The sequence below is a fragment of the Adelges cooleyi genome, unplaced genomic scaffold (genome assembly GCF_023614345.1).
Source record: "Adelges cooleyi isolate 19-005CV unplaced genomic scaffold, UGA_ACOO_1.1 ACOO_flye_CR_arks_rails_tigmint_CR_PRNA_1, whole genome shotgun sequence".
NCBI classification, from domain to species: Eukaryota; Metazoa; Arthropoda; class Insecta; order Hemiptera; family Adelgidae; genus Adelges; species Adelges cooleyi.
This window is the reverse complement of record NW_026095751.1, coordinates 1,323,745-1,345,171: the sequence shown is the minus strand read 5'-3', so window position 1 is coordinate 1,345,171 and position 21,427 is coordinate 1,323,745. Positions and strand designations below refer to the sequence as shown.

General features: G+C 32.5%; 7 protein-coding genes across 10 annotated transcripts in view; 3 read left to right on the top strand and 4 right to left on the bottom strand.

Annotated features, from left to right (window-relative positions):
- Positions 1–274: 274 nt before the first annotated feature.
- LOC126836304 (probable medium-chain specific acyl-CoA dehydrogenase, mitochondrial) lies at positions 275–5,509 on the bottom strand. The gene is made up of 10 exons (XM_050569535.1): positions 5,357–5,509; positions 5,144–5,240; positions 4,979–5,066; positions 4,733–4,900; positions 1,809–1,909; positions 1,651–1,731; positions 1,345–1,584; positions 1,029–1,271; positions 738–908; positions 275–664 (listed from the first exon to the last, which is right to left on the bottom strand). The coding sequence occupies exons 2-10, from the start codon at positions 5,159–5,161 to the stop codon at positions 515–517; spliced, it is 1,260 nt and encodes a 419-aa protein (XP_050425492.1). The 5' UTR covers positions 5,162–5,240; positions 5,357–5,509; the 3' UTR covers positions 275–514.
- Positions 2,478–4,121, top strand: LOC126836313 (RNA 3'-terminal phosphate cyclase-like protein). The gene is made up of 5 exons (XM_050569546.1): positions 2,478–2,790; positions 2,874–3,109; positions 3,177–3,347; positions 3,451–3,875; positions 3,939–4,121. The coding sequence occupies exons 1-5, from the start codon at positions 2,676–2,678 to the stop codon at positions 4,090–4,092; spliced, it is 1,101 nt and encodes a 366-aa protein (XP_050425503.1). The 5' UTR covers positions 2,478–2,675; the 3' UTR covers positions 4,093–4,121.
- Positions 5,510–6,901: 1,392 nt separating the features above from the next.
- LOC126836288 (nucleobindin-2-like) lies at positions 6,902–10,044 on the bottom strand. Its single transcript, XM_050569531.1, has 9 exons — positions 9,862–10,044; positions 9,204–9,405; positions 8,968–9,078; positions 8,666–8,866; positions 8,409–8,591; positions 8,241–8,343; positions 7,815–8,152; positions 7,673–7,711; positions 6,902–7,590 (listed from the first exon to the last, which is right to left on the bottom strand). Exons 2-9 carry the CDS (start codon positions 9,393–9,395, stop codon positions 7,042–7,044), a joined length of 1,716 nt encoding a protein of 571 aa, XP_050425488.1. The 5' UTR covers positions 9,396–9,405; positions 9,862–10,044; the 3' UTR covers positions 6,902–7,041.
- Positions 10,045–11,618: 1,574 nt separating this feature from the next.
- LOC126836151 (cell cycle control protein 50A) lies at positions 11,619–15,034 on the bottom strand. Its single transcript, XM_050569315.1, has 9 exons — positions 14,913–15,034; positions 14,625–14,839; positions 14,420–14,553; positions 14,166–14,303; positions 13,848–14,037; positions 13,619–13,732; positions 13,118–13,339; positions 12,856–13,021; positions 11,619–12,539 (listed from the first exon to the last, which is right to left on the bottom strand). The coding sequence occupies exons 2-9, from the start codon at positions 14,662–14,664 to the stop codon at positions 12,488–12,490; spliced, it is 1,056 nt and encodes a 351-aa protein (XP_050425272.1). The 5' UTR covers positions 14,665–14,839; positions 14,913–15,034; the 3' UTR covers positions 11,619–12,487.
- LOC126836139 (uncharacterized) lies at positions 15,017–18,895 on the top strand. Of its 3 annotated transcripts, XM_050569302.1 has the most exons (6): positions 16,888–17,062; positions 17,210–17,293; positions 17,368–17,505; positions 17,572–17,739; positions 17,810–18,444; positions 18,536–18,895. In XM_050569302.1, exons 3-6 carry the CDS (start codon positions 17,376–17,378, stop codon positions 18,758–18,760), a joined length of 1,158 nt encoding a protein of 385 aa, XP_050425259.1. In that variant the 5' UTR covers positions 16,888–17,062; positions 17,210–17,293; positions 17,368–17,375; the 3' UTR covers positions 18,761–18,895. The 3 variants fall into 3 exon arrangements, with proteins under 3 accessions (XP_050425249.1, XP_050425259.1, XP_050425242.1); XM_050569292.1 differs by lacking the exons at positions 16,888–17,062; positions 17,210–17,293 and adding an exon at positions 15,017–15,060; XM_050569285.1 differs by lacking the exons at positions 16,888–17,062; positions 17,210–17,293 and having other exon boundaries at positions 17,300–17,505.
- LOC126836175 (small ubiquitin-related modifier 2-like) lies at positions 18,496–20,998 on the bottom strand. Its single transcript, XM_050569363.1, has 3 exons — positions 20,750–20,998; positions 19,560–19,676; positions 18,496–19,188 (listed from the first exon to the last, which is right to left on the bottom strand). Exons 1-3 carry the CDS (start codon positions 20,765–20,767, stop codon positions 19,039–19,041), a joined length of 285 nt encoding a protein of 94 aa, XP_050425320.1. The 5' UTR covers positions 20,768–20,998; the 3' UTR covers positions 18,496–19,038.
- A 339-nt stretch (positions 20,999–21,337) lies between these two features.
- Positions 21,338–21,427, top strand: part of LOC126836158 (uncharacterized) — a 31,510-nt gene continuing 31,420 nt past the window's right edge. For both annotated transcript variants that reach the window (XM_050569336.1, XM_050569327.1), the window contains exon 1: positions 21,338–21,357. The gene's annotated coding sequence lies outside the window, so the exon portion shown is untranslated. The remainder of the gene's footprint in view (positions 21,358–21,427) is intronic.

The window sequence follows — 21,427 nt, the reverse complement described above, 5'->3', positions numbered from 1 at the left end:
ATAAAATATAATAATATTTTACCATTCATGTTCACGTAGTTTTGTATTTAACAAATTTTACATTTTAAGCCTTTTGTACGAATTAACACGTCTGTAGAAATATAAACTTGCAACTCTGTTTTGTTCTAGTCGTAAGAATTTCTATAATGCTGCATTTAAAGTTGTTTTGATTTGTATATATTCCTATTTGTTTGTTTATTTATTTATTAATAAAATAAGAGGAACAAATGGTGGGAACAAATATAAAAATAATGATAATTAATAACGAGTGGTGTAGAAAAAAATATATTATTATTTTATTATTTGTTACCATTGTTTTAATATTAATATATATTTATATAATAATTACTAAAATTGCAATCCATCGAAGACTGCCTTAAAATATAATAAAAATAATATTTGTGTAAAATTACAATTATAAACCATAGTTTTGTATACCAATATATTTACTTCTTTAAGTCTTTCTCAATTATTAATAATATACTGCATTTGCCTATTGGAACACATGAAAACCTTACATTCTTTGTTTCGCCTTTTCTATTATTTCACGAGAGATAATTAAACGCTGTATTTGTGCGGTTCCCTCGTAGATTTGGTAAATTTTCGCATCCCTCATCAGTTTTTCGACCGGATATTCAGTGTTGAAACCGTTGCCGCCGAAAATCTAGAAATTAACGTTCAAGTTGTAACATATATATAGAGATATTTTTTTCCACGTAAAATATGTAAGAGCATACTTGTACTGCGTCCGTAGCACACTTGTTGGCCACGTCGGCCGCAAATGCTTTCGATATGGACGCATAGTACGAGTTTCGCCGGCCTTGATCAACCTCGTAAGCGGCTTTCAAGTAAGTCAACCGAGCGGCTTCGATGCCAATAGCCATATCGGCCAACATAAAAGCTACAGCCTAAAAATAAAACGTCCAAAATTAGAGTCACGGCTAGTGCTAGTGTAGAGAAGCGCTTAGGCCAGGACGAAGAGAGTTCAAAAACAAAAACATAAGCAAATTAACTAAACGGGCACTTGCTTGATGCGCTGCAATCGGCACTCCAAAGGCTTTACGTTCTAAAGAATACTTGGCCGCTTCATCCATGGCTCTCTGAGCTAAGCCTACAGATCCAGCGGCTACTGGCGGTCTCGTTTTATCGAACGTAGACATTGCAATTTTAAATCCTTGTCCTTCGGCAACTAAAACGTTTTCTTTGGGCACTCGAACATCTTCAAATGTAATTCCTCTAGTGTCGGAAGCCCTTTGTCCCATATTTAACTCCTAAAAAACATAACAGAATAATATTCCTAAATGTAATCGCTCAGTTTCATCGAACAATCTGTTTTTGTCGTACCTTTCGTCCCGGCGTAAGTCCTGGACTATCGCCGTCAACAATGAAACCTGTGAACGCTTTGCCGGCTGGGGTTTTCGGGTCGGGATCGGTACGAGCCAATACGAAATACCAATTGGCAACACCGCCATTTGTTATCCACATCTTTTGGCCGTTCAAAATATATTCGTCACCTTTTTTTTCGGCTTTTGTTTTGATGCCGCTCACATCGGAACCTGCACCCGGTTCGGTCACGCCATAAGCCTAGGGAAAATGTTTAAGCCGCTATAAGATTATGTTTTTCAATTGACATTAACGCGCACCACTTACAGCCACTAATGGTTCGTCGATGAGCCGCCCCAAATATTTCTTTTGTTGTTCTTCGTTTCCAGAGAGTATAACGGGCATTTGCTAGAGAGAAAAAAAAATTAATCACACAACTGACAAAAGTGGCAGTGACCTCTGTCGACGTTTATTCGATTTCTTACCCCTAAACCGCTTGCTTCAAGAGCTGTCATCACACCTGTACAGCCATAAGCCAATTCTTCGGCTACCAAACAACCGTCGGTGACAGACATATGCAACCCACCTAATTATAATAATATAAGAATTCGATTAGCACATATTGTTTATTGATGATTTTTTTAATTTTCACTTAATTTATAAAATTGTAGAAACCATTTTTTATAAATATTAATTTTAGTAGGAAAAAAATTCTAACTGTCTAAAATCCCTTAACCATTCAATAATTCATTATTAAAAATAATTAATCATTATTTATTTAGTATTATATTAATTAGAATTTGTTAAGCACATCATGATGAGTAATTGAATATATTATATATATATATATTTTTTTGTGCTACTCAAATATCGAGTATACCTACAGCTATCGAATAGTATTATAGTAATTTCAGTTACTTGAGTAGAATATAAAATGTACATCAATATTCTGTACATAAATCGGGTATAATAAATTTATAATTTTATATGAAATTAACTTGATTAGTCGAAATTGTACTTTTTTTATTATTAATAATGGTACAATATTTTGAATGTGAGGAATGGCACCACTGTAATCCAAAAATGATAAGAAAAATAGGTGATAACGTGACGGTCGACTGATAACAATATCATGTATGTTTTTAATTTTTATTATGTTTATCGTTTCACCGTCACGTGGTGCGTGAACTGTGAAGTTTTCCCCTGCTAATGTTTTGCTTAACAAGTACTCACGAAAAAAAAAAAGTATTTAAGTGCTTAAAAAAGAGGAATTTCTTTTAATTTACTATGCACTTAATAAGTGCATGATATTGTTTTTGTATTTTTACCAAAGATAAAACAAAAAAATTACTATGATTTTTGAAGGCTGTAGTAGTTTTCGTACCAGAATAATTTTATCACTCCTAAGTGGCAAACCAGTAAAAATTCGGAACATTCGTTCACGAGACAATGAACCGGGTCTTAAAGGTAAAACACATTGTGTTGTGTAACATCATTCATATAGTGGCACGTAATAATATAACTGTGTTTTTGTAAACAAATAATTTCAGAATTCGAAGTCAACTTTCTCCGTTTGGTCGACAAAATCACTAACGGCACCTCGTTGGACGTTAACGAAACCGGTACAGATTTGTACTTTCAACCGGGCCTATTAATCGGCGGTTCAATTAGTCACGAGTGTTGTAAATTACGTGGAATAGGATATTATTTGGAATTAATCATTATGGTTGCTCCTTATTGTAAGAAAGGAATTCAAATTACACTCAAAGGGGTGACTAATAACGAGGTATTGTTAATAAGTAAAGGTGTCGCGCTATTGGAAAAAAAGTTTCAATTCATATTTCTATTTGCAGAAAGATCCGTCTGTCGATTCTTTTAAAGCGGCAGCGTTACCTATTTTACAAAGAATATTGTTGGCGGCGACCGATGCCAGTATGGAAATCAAAAAACGTGGAATGGAGCCCGAAGGAGGTGGTGAAATATATTTTTCGTGTGAACCCGTTAAATACACCAAGCCAATTCAAGTAATACCATAAATTTGACTTAAAAACTTTTACAGCTTTTGAAACATGGTTTGGTAATTGTAAACGGTTTTAAAAGAAATTTGTTCATTATACATTTTTACAGTTAACCGACTTTGGAAAAATCAAAAAAATTCGCGGGACTTTTTTTTCATTAAGAGTGTCGCCGACGATCGCCAACCGAATGGTGGAAAAAGCCAAAGCGAACATGATCAAATATATCCCAGACGTATATTTCACTGTAGATCATCCCAAAGGGAAACTCTGCGGCAAGTCACCGGGTTTTGGTGCCAATATAGTAGCGTTGACGACAACTGGTGTAACATTGTGTGCGGACAGCGTTTCATTACCGTTCAGTGGTCAAAGAACGACCGCAGAAGAAATTGCAGAAAACGTCTCCTCTGCCACGCTAGAGGAAATATGGCGAGGAGGATGCGTCGATTCGTCATTTCAATCGTTAGTACTAATTTATATGACACTTCGTCAGAAGGACGTGTCCCACGTGGTCTTAGGGCCGTTATCACCGTACACGTAAGTACAAAATTTACATCGTTTTTGTTTAATTAATAATACATTTTACATTTTTTCTCACAGGATACAGTTTTTGAGGCACTTGAAAGAATTTTTCGGTATTTCGTTCAAGCTAGAACCTTACAGTGATAATAAAGAAGACGAAGAATTACGTCAAGGTTACGATTCTAAAATTCTAGTTACGGGCGTTGGTATTGGTTATAGTAAACTTGTTTAACACGCCTAATAAAAAATGTTGTTTTTTAATCTGTTTATTTTTGTTTATTTATTCATAAACGATAATTGAGAAATTATATACCGCTATTATCTATGTGACATATAATCAACTGGTGAAATACAAAATATTACTATTGTTTATCAAATAAAATTTTCATTTTTATAATACACAACTCGTTAGACCTTAAAAAAAAAATATATAATTTGCCTTTAGTATTACTTATATTTTTTAAATACTAAGTGAACCTCTGAGTTAAGACGTATATTGTAGAAATAATTAACATTTTAATATGTTATTACAATTTACACGACCGAAAAATAATCGGGCCATGTAAAATCCAATTTACCGCGTAATAACAAAGTTGTCCAACTTTTTATGTTTGCGTGTACTCGTAACTAAACGTGTGTGTACTCTATTCGCGAGTACACGATTTTCATTATCAACTGAACGCTGCCTCACTAGACGTCAATTGATATTTATATTAATTTGCCTTTGCGGTATGAGTTTTAAAGATTAAATGTTCATAATTGGTTTATCTATCCCTCTGTACACATCGACTGGTGGTGCAACGTAATAATAGTTTAGTTTTTTCCAAAAGGTTTATATTAAATATATTATTATTCTTTCAACGACTGCTTACCGCAATGTTCTGGGACATGTCCATTGAGAAGACCGACGGCGTGTGCTTTTTTTATAATTTCCCATGGATATTCTCCCGTCCTATCGTGTTCAGCGGCCACGGGTATGATTTCTTCACGGGCAAATTTCCTAGCGAGATCCCGAAATTCCTTTTGGGTCTCGGATAATTCTAAAAACAGCAGCAAACGTTTATTCTATTTGTCGCCTCATATAGTCCAATAAATACTACACGCAAACTAATACTGACCGAGAGAAAAAGGAGTGTCTTGAGCTTGTTCGCTGTACTTTCTGTGAGCAACGATACATCTCGACTTACGACACACGTTGCGCAATGACTGAAATTATATAAATATATAATCAAATTAATGAAATACACATAACAACTAAATTCATTAAAATGAAGCAATCTTACTCGATTGATAGTAATCATTTCGAACGCTCGCCCAACACAGGATAAAATAAATTCCTAGTTTAATCTAATAAAAATAAATGAACAACTGTGTCGACTTCTAAAAGAGTAATAAAAGGACAACTTAATAATAATAATTATTGTTCTTGCCAAGTTGTTTCAGACGTTGGCCTTGAATACTCAATCAAAATAAATACAATCTGTGCAATGCAATACCTTGAAGTTTAATTATGAAGTGCACATAGGACAAGTATGTTATTTTTTTTTAACTTTGTTACACGTTGTATTTTATTAACAAATATTGCATAACAGTAATGTTAACACTCGATTGCTACAATTATTTGTTACAGGTACACGACCTTTCACCTGGTTTTCCATAACACTATTATCGATTATCGAGAACACACGCACAATATATCGATAGTAAAATATCGATTGTTGAACGTCGATAAAACCCACACAAATCTAATCAATACAATAATATTAATATTAATAATAATTAAACATGTAAAATATCTTATAGTTTTCGTTAAAAACGATGAATAACTAATTTTCAGTAAATCATCTATTTTAAAAATATAATTCTCTGAAATCAAAATAACCGCCAAACTACAATAACTGAACTAATAAATAGCAATAAAAAAACGTCCGTATACACATTTGATTTTGAAATTTCATCATATTATTATGCTTTATGTCTAAGAGACATAATATTAAAATTAATAATTCACAATTGTTCGGGTATTTTTGGCATATTATTTTTAAATGGTACTGGATGTCAATATAATATTGTACTTTGTAGTTTGTAGTAAAACTAATATCAATAATATTGTTATTAAATAACTTGAAAATTAATCATTAGTCGTCCTTGACGGTAAACCCGGAACAACTACAAAACGTTATCAATTAAAAAAAAACCCGACCTTATCAGCAATGACACATATTTATATCAGCTGTTTTTTCATTAGCAATTTTTTTTTTTTTATACAAAAAGTAAAAACATGTGATATTAGTTGTTACTTGTTTTGAAAAATTGAAATTTGTATTATTTCAAATTCACAACTTGCATCAAAAAAAAAACCAAACCACAGCAAACTGCTCACGTTGTTAGTTAGTTACCTTCAGGGCACAGATTACCTATAAATAAATCAAAATTCATAATTATTTCAGTTCGAGTGGTACCTACTAATAAAATATATTCGGAAATTTAATTAAAAAAAAATATATATACATATAAATAACTACTTAATCATGTGCAGTGCATCTTGCAACACAGATAGCCAAATCCTTGTGTCGCAAACGTGTTGGAATCGGATGCAGTTCTACTTGCACTGAACCAGAGTCCGAGAGCTTGTCAATCTTATACGTTACTCAGAGACGACTTAAACTTAGGGTACACGGCATGTATATCCCGTCTCTTGTAAACTGTCATTGGTCTCCCACCGAATTGTGGAGGTCTAAGATAAGGCCACGCTCCTGTCTACCACTTAAATGACCGCCCTTTGGCTCTAAAAAGACCCTCTTTGGATTTCCCGCACTAAACTTTTTGTTACTTAGACGTTACGTCATAGGGCAGGATCATCGGACGTAAGAATTACTATTCTTATTGCAGATAAAACTACGGCAATGGCGGTTTCCGACATAGCTACCTTTTTTTTATAAACATATTAGCATGTTCAGTACTTATATTTGTATATCTATCACTATGGTAAAATCATTTAAACCGTCAGCAACGAGAGAACAATAATAACTAATAAATGATTTATAAAAGATTAATTAAGTATAATTGTTTTGTATATAATATAAATAACAAAATAATATTATGGAGTAAATTTTTTTTTTTTTTAATAGAATAATAAAGAGTAAAAGCTCAAATATTTGATCGCCTTGTTAACGTAACCTTAACGAGTTCCCGCCACGTGTCCGGTTTTTCCATAATTTTCTTTCGAGTTCTTAATGATTTTATTATTAGATTCAACGTCGTTGATTTTGATCTTTTGATTTTTCAATGTATCACCACCACCAGCTTGGTACTGTTGTTGCTGCGGTGCATATTGTTGAACAGGAGGAACATTTTGCTGCTGTTGTGGTTGCGCTTGAGGTAGCTGTTGGTTAGCAGGTTGTTGTTGCTGTTGGCTTTGCGCCTGTTGCGCAGCCGCAGGTTGTTGATTTTGCGGTACTTGCCGTACGGGTTGGGCAAACTGCTGCTGTTGCTGTAAGTAGTCGTTTTGTTGCTGGGCTTGTTGAGGATGGACGTACGGTTGCTGAGCTTGTTGCTGATGGACGTACGGTTGCTGGGCTTGTTGCGGATGGACGTACGGTTGCTGGGCTTGTTGCGGATGGACGTACGGTTGTTGGGCTTGTTGCGGATGTCCCATGTATTGAGGATGGTACTGATTAGAATTTACTTGATAATTAGGACCGTGATGTAACGAAGGATTTGGGATTTCCTGTGAAAAGAGTAAAGCAATTCAATTTGTTGACACGATAAAATATAATATTTTCATTCGATCAATTTCAATTGTTACTCACTGGATGATGCTGATAATATTCAGGAGGGTACTGAGGAATCTGAGAAAAAAAAAAAGATTTTACAATGAAGAGTTAATAATAATTTTCAATCACAAAGGTAATAATATATAATACAGAGTGTGTTCAGTAGTTTTTTACTTACCCGTCCGTTTTGTATCATTTGGTCGACTTGTTGCTGTCTGTGTTGTTCGAATTTCTTAAGCTCGTCGTTGGTGTATATCTCGTTCTGATCGATAGTTTTCCACCCTTCGTCCTTTTCAAAGGCCGGCTGTTCGGACACGCGCTTGAACTCGTCCCAGCTGATAAGTCTGTCTCGGTTCACGTCCATTTCGTTGAATACGTGTTCGCGCATGCGCTCCATCTCTTCTGCTTTCTCCATCAAGTCCACTTTGCTCATACCCTGGTTGTAAAGTTTATCCAACTCTCTCAAGAACAACGTCTTTACTTCGTCTTCGTCCCAAAAACTATTGCCATCGATATCTAACGAAAATCATAATTTAAACATTTCGCCAAAACACGTGTACGCAGCAATTAAGTTAAAATTATGATTATATTTTCGCCAGCGTACCGTGCATTGCAAAGAACGCTCTCGGATTGAATTCTTCTCCTTCCATTTGATCTTGTTTCTCCCATACTTCTTCAAGCTGTTTTTTACTTCCGGGACTATGAATCTAAAACAATTTTCGTTTTATTTTTAAATAGTAAGTAGTTTTTATTATCATTATGATCGCCTTACAGGGTCGCTTTTATGTTTATTTTCCCTCTGCGCTTCGGCTGCTTTTTCTTCAATTAGAAATTTTTCTCGTTCAGCATCGGTCATTTGTTTCAATTTTTGTTCCCGTTCGAAATGTTTTTGCATTTCGTATTCTTTAAACATTTGTTTGCGTTTTTCATCTGCTTCTTCTAGATCTTGAGCCACCTAAAATTTATTATTATTTTAATTAAAATAAAAACAAAAAAACAAATGGGATAAATTTGATCCCTTTTTGTTACCTGTTTAATAAGTTTAAGTAAATCTTTTTTTTCGAAACTATGTGGATTCTGGTGATCGACGTGGCCCGGTTCGTTCACCATGTCGCTATAGCCGTTTTTGGTTAAAGAACGCAGTCTCATTAGTTCTTGTCGTTTTAGTTCGTCCAACTTTGATCGTATATGATGATGTACGTAGTCTAGTTCATCGGCTATTTTACCGGTCTGTTGAATGACAATAATAATAATATTATACATGCAACCTTGTGCTTTGCCCCAACTTACTAAGCTGCAGCAATTAAATAAAACGAAAAAAAACTACACACTCTAATATCAGCTTCATCGGCGGTTTCAAGTTTTTTCTTGAAATCTTCATCCTTCTCTAATGCTTCTACGACTTCACGTAAATAACGGTTGTATTCAATACCCAAGTCGTCCTGTAATATAATCTACTATTAGAATATCATTACATACGTCTCAACACTTTTGTGTTTTGGATTAGAAAAATAATAACCAAACCGTTATTTGACAATAGCTAATATTATTGGTAGTTTTTATTTACCAATGTTTTCTCGTTTGGAGGTTCTTGATGAGTTTTAGGATTTTGTTCTTGTTCTTCCTTAACGAGATGTTCGAATTCTTGATCGGACAACCGAACTGACGGTCTAGTGCTAGTAACATACGACGGCGGTGCACAAACTACGTTTTCGATCAAAAACAATAGCGCTAAGCACTTGCATAAAGTTAATGCCATGATTATTTATCTGGAAAATAAAATGATTGTTCCACTACAACCAACAGCGTTCGAAAAGTAAATTACAAAAAAAAAAGTCCCAAGTTACAGTTGTAGTGTTTGATTAATAGTAAATTTAGCGTAAAGTATCAATTACTTTAATCGAAAAAGGTGTGCTCTTTTAGGTTATGCCGACGAAATTAGACATTGAGCTGATACCTAATGATTAAACTGAGATCGCCAAATCTAATTAACGTTAAAATTTAATGGATATTTTATTACCGTATCGCTCTTGTGGTTAACGCTGTAAAATTTTACAACAGGATTGTCGTAAAACGAAAATTAAAAAAGATATAAAATAGTAATACCTATATAAGAAAAAATTTTAAAAATACACAATGTTGAACGGTTTACCTTTATAAACGCACACTAGGAGCACATAGCAATCGGAATTTTCAAAATAAACGATTAAATTAAATGAGTTTACCTATTTTGTAGAGAGCTTGGATTTGTTCAATTTTGTTCGATGGCTAAATTTTGATTTTAAATGTTATGTTCATTCCATTTTTAACGACTCCGGCGTACTCGGCTTCTAAATAATCATAGAATATGCCTATAAATTGACAATAATAATAATAATTCTCAATTAGTGTTATTTAATATTATATATTTTTTTATCTATCAGTCAGTATGTGGACGTGCTGCAGCTGTTCTCACTGATAAAGTCGGGTCGCTACAACGTTTACCGACCTCCACTTTTACCAACAGACATTTGTCCTACATGGCGATTGGAAAAAGTGGACGTTTTAAAAAACTATCCGGAGGAAATATTTTTTACATTAATAATAATAATTGTATAATGCAATGTACATTTTTTCCAAGTGACCGTTTTAGAAAATTGTAAAATTAAATATGTGGGTAACTTAAAAATCACCATTAGTGTTTTTATTCGTTTTATCAGACGTCATATTAATTTACATTTGAGGCGTTCTCCGAAAAATTAACCAAAAAAAAACCCCATCGATTCACATAATATGCATTTTTTCCAGAGATAATTTACATAAACTGCTATAATAAAATATAATATCTATGACAAATTTGTTTTGAGGTTATTTATTATGTGTATACATTTGATCAAATTTTCATACTTGAATTTGATTGAACAGAACAGAACCATCGTTTAAGAAAAAACGAATTTCATATATTTATGATATATAATTTGTTTTTCTTTGAATAGTTTGTTTTGCTAAAAAAAACCGTTGAAAAAATGGCACACAAGGTCATCTTATATTATTATAAGGTAATAATTTGAAAAACCCCCTATTATTTTTATCACACGGGTAATCCGGCAAATAATTATTTTAGAATGGTTTTATTTACTATACCGTCGGTTAATAGGCCAACTGATGTAATCCTCAATAATGCAATTTTACAGGAGGCGCTGAAATAATAGTAAATTTATATTTTATTATAGACAATAAAATATTATTTTATTAAAAAAAAAAAAAAACCATCACTCCCAATAATGTGAATTACGACAACTGTCCCATGGTGTATTCGATACTGTGGATTATGGTACGGTTGGTGCCGTCCCGTTATTGTCTCTGGAAAATTTTTTTTAGAAAAACAAATTTATTTATTTGGCTGGTTAGCCTTGTCGCCGACCTCAACACAAAAACAACTATCTTTCCTTGTTGATAAATTATAATAAGATTCAATTTAACTTGATCCATCGACTTTGGGTCATCGTTCAGATTTTTCTGTTGTAAAATGATTTTGAAGCAAGATGATGTAACGGCGGCGATGCCATGAAATTGCATCACAATAATTGGAATTTGGGTCATTCCATAATATGAAATCAACACAACAGCAATGTTTATTCTTTCTTTACAAAAACAAGTTAACTTGCTAGGTTTGATTTTAGGAAATGTAAAAATTGTTTTGGTAAAAATGTCAATCGAAATGTATTTTAGTAGTTATACAATAATAAAAATTAATTTAATTTTAATCGGCACAAACGAGCTCAAAATTGCACTCTTGTACAATTTTCACATCGGTGTAAGTAGATAAAAAATTAAAATTTAGTTATTTTGTGGTTGATAAACTTAAAGATTTTCATTTAAATGTATTGTTCGATCGGCGTTAACAGGAAACAACAATTTGTAAAATGCCGAGCAATCACATTTTCAATAAATAATATATTTGGTGTAAATAATTCATACTGTTAAATTAACAATAATAATCATAGTAAAAATATTGATCTACAGTTTAAACATACTAATATAATAGATAACATTTATCGCTAACTCTAATAAACATATTATTAATCATATGACTAGTCATAAAGGCACAGCAATTTAATTGTTTAGTTAGCAAACATAATTATACATAATTATATTGTAATACTTTATAAATATACAGTTAATAAGCTAGTACTAGTCAAAATATAAATTTGTCAAGAAATCCGGCAGTTTTGTTTGCTGAAAATTGTATTTTTTTTTTTTTTTTGGTGTGTGTTTAACTTAACAATATTAGGACGTATTGTATAAAATAACAGTCGTGCATAATTTAATAAAAAAAATAATCTACAATTGTGTTGTAAGTACAATATGAGATCCCCGGGCGGGTTAACGTGGCGTCGGTGATATAAAAAAAATATATATACTATACCATACTATCTTTTAGCCCAATAATATAACATTATACTAAATTTTTACAAACATATAATAACCATTGATAACATAGGATGAGCGTACAAATTATTTAGTTTACGTGGTTAGCAATAGTTAACGTTGGTATTATAAGTTTGTAAGTAAGCATCATTAAAAAAAATAAATAATTATTATAAAATTACAAAATGTTTAAAACTATATTCTCTAACGCTGTAAATCTTACACACAGTATTAAAACTGTTCGATTTACAAAGCCATATTATTGCAACAGTGAAAATAAGAATGTGATCTATTAGAATATATATGATTTATAAAAATGCATATCACATTGTGTTCCGTAAAGCTCATTGGTTATTGTTTCTAACATAGCACAATAAACGTGACAGTGTGTAGAAATAATTATGTGAATATACTTAACTCTAATTAATTTTCCGAGTCGAGTTAATGGTACGAAGTAGACGGATCGACTACAACGACGTTTTCTGAAATACCACTGAAATCAAACAACGAAAAAATATTCAGTTAAGTTTAATACAAATTCAATAATCAATCGGTGTTTCAAACAAGAACAGTTAAAATCAAAAATATTGTTTTTTTTTTAAATTGTAAGTTGATAAAAAAATTTAGATAAGGCCAATAAGAGCTGAATTAATGAAACAAATCAGTTAAACATGTTATACTATGTGTAAAAGCTCAATGAACGAATCGTGTCGTATTGTTCGCGAACTAATTTATGATAATTAACGATAAACGCAACCGTGTATAATTGAATACAAATAATGATTTTACATTGCTACAGTAACACGTACCTAGGTTTGTGCTTAATATGAATCAACATGAACAACAGTCCTAAGAAGAAGGAAATACATCCAACCACTATGTAAGCGTATCCGAGGAAATGATTTTTTCCTCCGGTAAACGATGTGTTGGATAATATAAGGCTCTTGGTACCTCCAAATCCGGCCACGGGGTAGTCTAAACACAATTTATTAGTGTTAAAATTATTTATTTTCTTTTTTTTTTTAAACACTGAATGAGTTTTTCGATTCAACACCGATTTCTTTCAATTACTATATTCTATGGACAACGTGTAATTTCCTTTGGGCAAGCCGTTTGAAAACATATCAACAGAATGATCGACACGCCGGTAAAGTTTACGAAAGTCAGGAAGCGCAGCTGTACGCATCCAAACAATCAAGTCTTCGTTTTCAAAACCGTTGTTCGACGGATTTTCTAAATCCAACTCCCATACATTCTTTTGCCAATTGATTGGTTTTGCAAAGTCTTTAAATGCTATAAATAATGATTAAACAAATTATAATTATTATCATCATCATAAAACCTATGAAACAATTAACTTTTGTAAAATTAGTCAAACATTTTCAATATTAACACAACAACAGTTGCCAAAATCGAATACAAGAATTTTTACAAGTATTATTTTTAAAAACATTCTCTTAACTCTCCCATGAAATTACATAAACGTCGGTTATGTCCCTTCATCGCAGTGCCATCGTCGATACGATGACCTCACTTAGCATAGTATTAGTTTAGAAATGTGCAAACAAATACCATTTTTTAATTCTCCCGCCGGGTTTTGGTATTTAATATTTTTATCCGACGGCCAAGCAATTCCTGTACGAAGCAACGGAACATTTGCATCACTATACTGTAATGTCAAAGAATCTAAACAACAAAAATACAGTTAACGATATAAAATGATTTCCATAATAACTAGATTTATGAGAAAAAAAAACTACATTTTTATATATATCAAAAAATGTACTTTTTTCAATCTTACCATTAAACAGTGAGTTCGCAATTGCTCCACATGGCGCAATGGGTTTGTTTCCGTTAAAGTCATAAGGGAAACAATCACTCGATGGAGGATTACTTAGTTTCCCTAGGAGTTGGAAGTCATCTCTAGATTTAACGTAACGTCTATGATTTTGATAGTAGTTTGTTAAGCCATAATATATATATACATTAGGCTGACAACAATTTTTAAAAATATGAATTAATACCAAATACAATTTGGCGGTCTAGAATTTGAGGGATTTTCCGATTCTAGACCGACGGGTCGTTATAGATAATATAAAATATATCGTAGTAAACTTACGGAGAAATCTTCTGTCAACGTAAATGGCACTGTACAATGACAAGACAAACTTCTATTGTTGTTAATGTAGTCGGCACAAGTTTGTGTAGGGTTACTCGATGAGTAACAGCGAGTATAATCTACACTATACTCTTGTACCTAAAATAGGTAGAGGGTTTTTTTTGTTTTGTAATATAACCAAAAATCGTACACATTTGTAATCGGTAATACCGGCTAAATACAGTGGGCCTACGACCACTACAAGATTTACTTACAATATTGGACAGGTACAATAACCCAAGACCTATCGGTATGAATGCCGCGGCGAGCGCAAAAAAAACCGGCATTACATTGCGAGCCGTAAGAATAGGTTGCCAAGCTGGTAAACGCTGTTGTTTGAACGCCGTATCTGTAATATTTTTTTTAACATATTTAACGAATGACAGTCGTCTCTGGAAAAAAAAAAAACAAAAATCATACCGGCCGGTTTTTTGGACTTTGATCCTTGTGCGGTTGACATAATGCAAACGAAAAATGACAAAAATTTCAAACTCTACAGTTCAACCCAAATACCCAAGCGCAGGCTTTCTCTTCGAATGTCGAAAATCAGTCGACAAAACAATAAAAGGTGACAAAGATTACAAAATTAATATAAATTCTAAACGCTGTACAAGGTCCGACGGTTGTTGATGAAACTAAATAATATGTATAAAATTATTGAGCGATTGAAAATCGAATAATTTCAACAGAAACGCATTGAATATATACCTGGCAAGTCCTAAATTATTTCTAGGTAGGTGTATCGATATTCAATAAAGTGTACTGTACACACTACACGGTATATTTTTGATAAGGACACCGTGAACTGATAACAGGAGTATTGGGTGTGCCGGTCGGTGCATAGACCTTATGCATTGTAAGTATAATATTATTGATATAAGCACATTGACTGTAAAATATTATAATACAGCCGTTAGCCAACTGGCATGTATTTTTTTTCATTTTCTATAATAATCAATGATATAACTCTACCGCGGCCAGGTGTGTCAGTGTACACAGCACAGGCACACCCCGATGTCAAAATATAAAAAAAATATGTATACTTAGGACCGAATTTTCGATAGAACTTTATTTTCAAAACTTGCTTAGAGGCGTAACTCGCCGATAATTGATTAATAATAGCTAACATAATGTTCGTTCAAGTTAGAAGAAAAAGCCAGTAAAGCTAGGAAAATGAACAAACTGTTTAAAAACATATGATAATATTACAGTAATAATATTAACTACCTTTTAGTTGCCTATTGCAAAGTTAGGAGTGTATTGGTTTTATCATAATTTTTTATTTATTTAAAATATGTTATCGTTTTCAAAGACTTCTTATGAAATGAGTACCTAATGGAGTTAAAATAATATTAGGTTTAGTCCTCACTCTGGGTTAATACTACTTTTACTAACTTGCAAAACAAAAAATTCAAGGAAATATGACATATTTTATACACAATATAAATGTATACATACATTATATAGATAATATATTTCTACAAAATATTGGCTGAACGTGTGTTTATACAAATTGATTGCCATAGTTATCCATAATTCGTAGGTAATTAAGAGGACTCCGTTTATTAAGAAATTGGGTATAGGCAATTATTTTCAAAATCTTAACCCTAAATTAAAAAATTTAAGAAAAACTATCTTCGCTTTCTTGGTACAGATCTTCCAAAAATTATCTGACAGGAGAGTTTTACTTAAATCATATGAAAGTTAAGAACTTTATCTGAGTCGCCATCAGTTATTAAAACCAAAATGAGTGCTTAAAAAACTGATTTGGTTATTAAAAAAACTCAATATTTCCATATAATTTTTTTTGATATCGTGGTAAAATATTGGCCCAGATTGCATTATAATAAGGAAACATGATTTTATTTTACTAGAAAAAGAGCCTAATTAAGACGTGTTATTTTAAAACCAAAGTAGGACAACTGTGATTAAAAAAGTCATACAATGTAAAATATATTGTGATAACTACTTTTAAGTGTTGTAATATTCTCAAAGCTAATATATTGTTTTCTAAATGACATGTCCATGGTATTTAATAAAAATGTTTCATTTCATACAAAGAACGAGTGTTTTTTTTTTATTAAATAAATATAAACTTTCAATTTGATAAGTTTTGATTGGAACAAAGGCCCAATTTTACAACTTTTAAAAAATTCTTTAGGCTAAATTAAAATAAAAATTAATTTTTTTTTTTAAATTAAATCAACCCATTAAGTAGGTAGTCTTAAAACAAGCCAAACTGTCGATTGTATGACTACAAAATTTTTGAAAAAACATTTGACATTTGACAACCAAATGTGTCATTACAATAACAAGTTTTTTTATTGATTAAAACTCCAAATCAGTGTATAGGCCTTTGCTTGCCAATATTAATTATCAACATTTGTTAATAAGAGCCCTTTTACAAACAAATACTACATCCATCTTAAAATTTCAGTCAGCGGCCAACACTATTACAAAAGATACATATTCACATGATATGAATTTTCTAGAAAAATTAAGTATAATATAGTTTTGCCAGAAGAATAAATGTTTAAGAGGTACAAAAAACTGTATCAATCTCGAGTCAAAACTTGTACCTAATAAAGGGCGATAAACGAATAAAAGCTTTCCGCCCCTTTGTAGAGCAGAAAGGTCAAAGGGTCAATGACATTTTCCCTTCTGCTTTCATGTTATTTTGGCTGTATAGTTTTACACTCAATGGATAGGCAAAGGTTGCTCAGAGGAATAAAACTAAAAAAGATACTGGATTGGGCCAAAAATAAAATTTTTTTACCCCATTCCCTTCAAAATATAGAAAAATACCCTAAGAATGTACTATAATATTTCATATAATTATTACTACTTTCTTGCCCAAGGTAAGTTTTCCTAATATACTAGAAATACATTTCAAGCACATTACAATGATTTTTTTTTTTAAATTATGAATTGACTATTTTTATTATATGCATATAAATTAAATAGCGTTGAACACAGTTGTATTATAATAATTAATCTATGCAAAGGACATGAAAACAATAATTATCTATACCCAACGAAACTATCAGTTGAAGTTGCCACTTGAGATTTTGTTCAGTGCATAATAATATGTAACTATATAAATAAAAATTACAAAACCATAATATTCAGAAAATAATTACCATCAACATTAATAACGTTATAGAGGCAAAAATGAATTCACCTCGGTTTTGGGAGCCATTCGTTTCGTTCAACTCGATCGATACAATATGGGAAAATCAGCCCACGTACTTTGTCGTACAAATATTGTTCTTTGTCGGAGCAATAGTTTCTCTCACACATGGCAAGTGTATATTTCTTTCAAGTACACTAAACAACAAATTCAATCAGGTAATACATATTTTTACAGCGTTTATTCACAAAGGAAGGCGACCAATACTTTGGGTTTGCATTCTATGTCACGGTTTGGTCATCGAATGCGTATCGTACGGTGTACCGGAAATCGACAACTTTTGGCACAGCCAAGCGCCGATAATGTTCTTAAACCAAAGATTACCCGTTCATATTATATTAGTGTGTAGGTATATAAACACAATGTAAACCGAAACCCTATTTGTTTTCTTAAAAAAATATTGTAACCGTTGCAGATCCAGTTTTTTATTACACAGCGATAGCGATTGCTTGTAGGAGAAACACAACGAAAATAGGACTCATGTTGTCGGTAGGGCTTAATGTGTTGGCAATAGATTTGCCATACGATATTATGGGCATTAAATTTATTCATTGGACTTGGCACGACACCGACCCCAACATACGTGATCGTACGTTTTGGGTGCCGTGGACCTCTTATTACTTTCATTTGACGTTTTCGGCTTCTTTCGTGTTTTGGTTTTTCAACAAAGAAGCCGACCTGGACGAACCCACAACAATTACAAAAGAAACTAAAACGTTTTTGAAATCGACATTCTTAAGTTTTCCAAGCGGAGTTCTATGTTTTTCCGTATTATATCATCCTCTACACGATAGTTTTCATGTGTCTAGTCAATCCATAGTGTTACTTCTGTTAGCATTGTACGGTATAACGATAAAAATTACAGACAGTTTCAAGTATGGAAAAAAACCAAAGAAAAATGATAAATTACTAATAATCCATGTATACTTAATAATATATTACACTATATTTCTGCTTCTGGCGCTCGTGGGAAAACCAGAGGATGAAATTTCAAATGGAATACACGAAGAAATCGGACCTTGCAATATTACCGTTGCAGCTTATGGAACCGTAAGTGTTAAATAAAAACATTAAACATAATAATCAATATCAATAGCTTGATAAACTGAGAAAATGGTACAATTTATTTAATAAATTACAGGATATGACAAAACGCAAATATTTATGCATTCAAGATTACAATGAGGATTTTGATTTCCACTGCGTTAAAGAAATTCCTGCATTCAGTAAAATATATACAATATGCGGTACAGCCTTTGAAAATCGTGCGGAATATGTTATCATCATAAGTACAGTAACAATGGTGGCTTTTATACAATTTTATAAACCTCCAATAATAAATAAAATTACAAAAAAACTCCTATGACATTGTCATTAATTTGATAGTTATTAAATTTTCAAAAAATGTACTTTAGTCTTACTCGTTTATTAAAAAATTACTTGTATACCACCAAGATAGTAGAAAAAAACTGGACAAAAAAAAAAAAAAAAAAACATGAAATATCGTTTACAACTAGGATGTACATGTGTATTAAATATATAAATAGGGTGTATCGCAATGAATTGGCAGATTTATTTACAAAATGTCAGTTGACCGTAATACACCCCTCCGAGTAGAAAATAATAAATATACATAAAGTATAATTAATAATAGTTAAAGTAAAATGATCCACCAGTTTGTTGTTGATATACTTCTATCGTATCACCTTCTTCCATCTCTAAAGACGAAGGAGTATCTGCTTCACTAATAGCTTGACCATCAAATCTGAATCTCACTGTGGCCATAGCAAGTCCCTGAAACCAAAATAAATTGCGTCATTACAAGTAAATAACAAATAATACAGTACAAATAAATAGTTTGTAAAAAACTAGTCATTTGTAAGATATATTAAAATATCTTAACATCATATTGACAACAAAATTCACTTCTAAAGTAGCGATAATGCAAATTTTCATAACTAGGTATGTTTTCATATTCAGAGATAACGCCAGACTGTTGTTAAATAAGCATATTCGCCGATTTAAAAGTAAATTTTATTTTATAACTCCTTATTCATTGTTTACAATAAATATAGTTGTATAAAAATAGGAATAAATGTCATGAATAACAAAAAAAAAAAAAATATGTAACTAATAAATAATTTAGTAATAGTTAAAATACTTACAGTTCTTTCACAATAAGCATTCATCAATTTCTTTAAAGGAGTGTGTTTCTTAATTTTAAATTGAACAACAGCGTTATCTTGTCCCAGTACTTTAAGGTTAATATGTTCAGGAGCATCCTAAAAACATTCATTACATTATTTCTTAGATCAAAATCATTGACATATTCGTACAGCATTTATTCAAAGTATTTTAAAGCAAATAATTAAAAGATAGACGATTGAAAACGCCACACTTGAATCCAATTAGACTATCAAAAAATTGTGATTAACGCGTGGCGGCAATCAACTGGTAATTCTTTTCAGTTGTATGTTTCATTTTTCAACCTTTGCCTATTTCTAAAGACAACTCACGTCTTCTTAGATTATCGTAACAAAAGCTAAAACGAGCTGTAATCGCTTCAATGCTGGTGGCTGCGTAGGAAGTGTGTCGAGCAATCAATATTTTATTTTGTTTATTTTACGTAACGCTCCTATATGTCAACACAACAACTATACCGTACCTAAAGAAGTTTCACTTCAATAAATGATTGATGTTAATAAAAGTGGATAATATCAATCATTGATGAAAAAAAAAAAAAATTCAACACGATCCTCCCAGTGCCAGATTTATACAATCTTATCAATGCACCCGGCCAGCGGATAGTTGCTACGAGTTATAACTGTATTTTGAAAAAGGTAAGTGAAAGTAAACAATGTGTGTGTGTGAGGATTAGATAAAGCAACCATGGCGATTAATGGTCTCATAGAAGACCGTTATAGATCAGTAGTGTTGTAGTACTGTTTCTGCTGACCAAACAGACCACAATCGCATTGTTGGTGAGAAAACGGTAGATAAATCAGTATCACAGTGCCGAGATTATTTGAATCAATACACAAACGGTTATGTTTGTCGCCTGATTTTCACATGCCGTTTGTTGGGTGTAGAAAATTAGGCCGTTGTTGTTACATATTATTATTATTATAGGTACGTGGTCGTTTTTAAAAACGCGGCAATCGAGATGCAACACAATATTATTATTTATTATTATTGGTACCAACGAAAAACGGGTGCAGAGAACATTGAAACAATTATAATATAGCGGTGGTCGACTCCTATGTACGGCAACAAAATTTTGCAAGAAACAAAATAGACAAGCGACGCCATTGTGGAGACGGTTAACGGCGAGTTTCGATTAAAAAAGAATACTCACTCCTTTGTCCACGGCCATTTTCGTCGAGTCTGGTGTTGGAACAACCTTTTGAAACGACCAAGTCGAATTTGTCGAGTTCAAGACGACGACGACGGCAAAGCCCAGCAACAATGGAACGGAAAAACGTGGGGTTTGCCGGCGGGAAAGATACAAACAGCAATAAACGGCTCGCCGCTCACGGGTCACGACAATAAACAAATGGTAGCAAGCTACACTGAACACGGTATTATGCTCAACGCGACTGCAACCGGGAGCGTACGTTGCCGTTCAATGACCACCGGCGACCGGCACGGTTGGCAACACCGCGGTCCGCGTCTGTAACCGTGTGTAGTTGTGGTTACCATGCGGTTATAACCGCGGAACACGATTTTCTAACCGAATTAATGCCGTTATCAATATTGTTGTCGGACAACAAGATTGATAAGATTACCGGCGTTCACTGATAGACCGCCGATGCCCAATACATTTATATGTATAACAAAACGTCTACCTTAGTGACCACGCAGAGTACTATTTTATTTATTTTATTAAAAAAAAAACAACAAAAATTCAATACTACAGAAAAACGATACTTGTCCCGTGTCTATACCGGCAATAGTCTTTACAATGTAAGTAAGCGTAAATATTATGTAATCTGATGGACTTCTTTGGGCAGTTGTGGCTTGGTCGGAAAATTAA

What these genes read in the sequence shown, in the direction of transcription:
- LOC126836313 (XM_050569546.1), top strand. Translation starts at nt 2,676, where the DNA reads ATGATTTTTGAAGGCTGTAGTAGTTTTCGTACCAGAATAATTTTATCA. An exon ending in AATACACCAAGCCAATTCAA is followed by an intron (nt 3,348 to 3,450) that starts GTAATACCATAA and finishes ACATTTTTACAG; the next exon opens with TTAACCGACTTTGGAAAAAT. An exon ending in GGGCCGTTATCACCGTACAC is followed by an intron (nt 3,876 to 3,938) that starts GTAAGTACAAAA and finishes TTTTTCTCACAG; the next exon opens with GATACAGTTTTTGAGGCACT.
- LOC126836304 (XM_050569535.1), bottom strand. An exon ending in TCGACGAACCATTAGTGGCT is followed by an intron (nt 1,585 to 1,650) that starts GTAAGTGGTGCG and finishes CATTTTCCCTAG; the next exon opens with GCTTATGGCGTGACCGAACC. An exon ending in GTGCTACGGACGCAGTACAA is followed by an intron (nt 665 to 737) that starts GTATGCTCTTAC and finishes GTTAATTTCTAG; the next exon opens with ATTTTCGGCGGCAACGGTTT.
- LOC126836288 (XM_050569531.1), bottom strand. Translation starts at nt 9,395, where the DNA reads ATGGCATTAACTTTATGCAAGTGCTTAGCGCTATTGTTTTTGATCGAA. An exon ending in AGCGTTCTTTGCAATGCACG is followed by an intron (nt 8,153 to 8,240) that starts GTACGCTGGCGA and finishes GATTTTCGTTAG; the next exon opens with ATATCGATGGCAATAGTTTT. An exon ending in AAATGATACAAAACGGACGG is followed by an intron (nt 7,712 to 7,814) that starts GTAAGTAAAAAA and finishes TTTTTTTCTCAG; the next exon opens with ATTCCTCAGTACCCTCCTGA.
- LOC126836151 (XM_050569315.1), bottom strand. Translation starts at nt 14,664, where the DNA reads ATGTCAACCGCACAAGGATCAAAGTCCAAAAAACCGGCCG. An exon ending in AAAGTCCAAAAAACCGGCCG is followed by an intron (nt 14,554 to 14,624) that starts GTATGATTTTTG and finishes AAAATATTACAG; the next exon opens with ATACGGCGTTCAAACAACAG. An exon ending in GGCGGGAGAATTAAAAAATG is followed by an intron (nt 13,340 to 13,618) that starts GTATTTGTTTGC and finishes CATTATTTATAG; the next exon opens with CATTTAAAGACTTTGCAAAA.
- LOC126836139 (XM_050569292.1), top strand. Translation starts at nt 17,376, where the DNA reads ATGAATTCACCTCGGTTTTGGGAGCCATTCGTTTCGTTCAACTCGATC. An exon ending in CGTTCATATTATATTAGTGT is followed by an intron (nt 17,740 to 17,809) that starts GTAGGTATATAA and finishes TAACCGTTGCAG; the next exon opens with ATCCAGTTTTTTATTACACA. An exon ending in CCGTTGCAGCTTATGGAACC is followed by an intron (nt 18,445 to 18,535) that starts GTAAGTGTTAAA and finishes AATAAATTACAG; the next exon opens with GATATGACAAAACGCAAATA.
- LOC126836175 (XM_050569363.1), bottom strand. An exon ending in ATGCTTATTGTGAAAGAACT is followed by an intron (nt 19,189 to 19,559) that starts GTAAGTATTTTA and finishes TTTTGGTTTCAG; the next exon opens with GGACTTGCTATGGCCACAGT.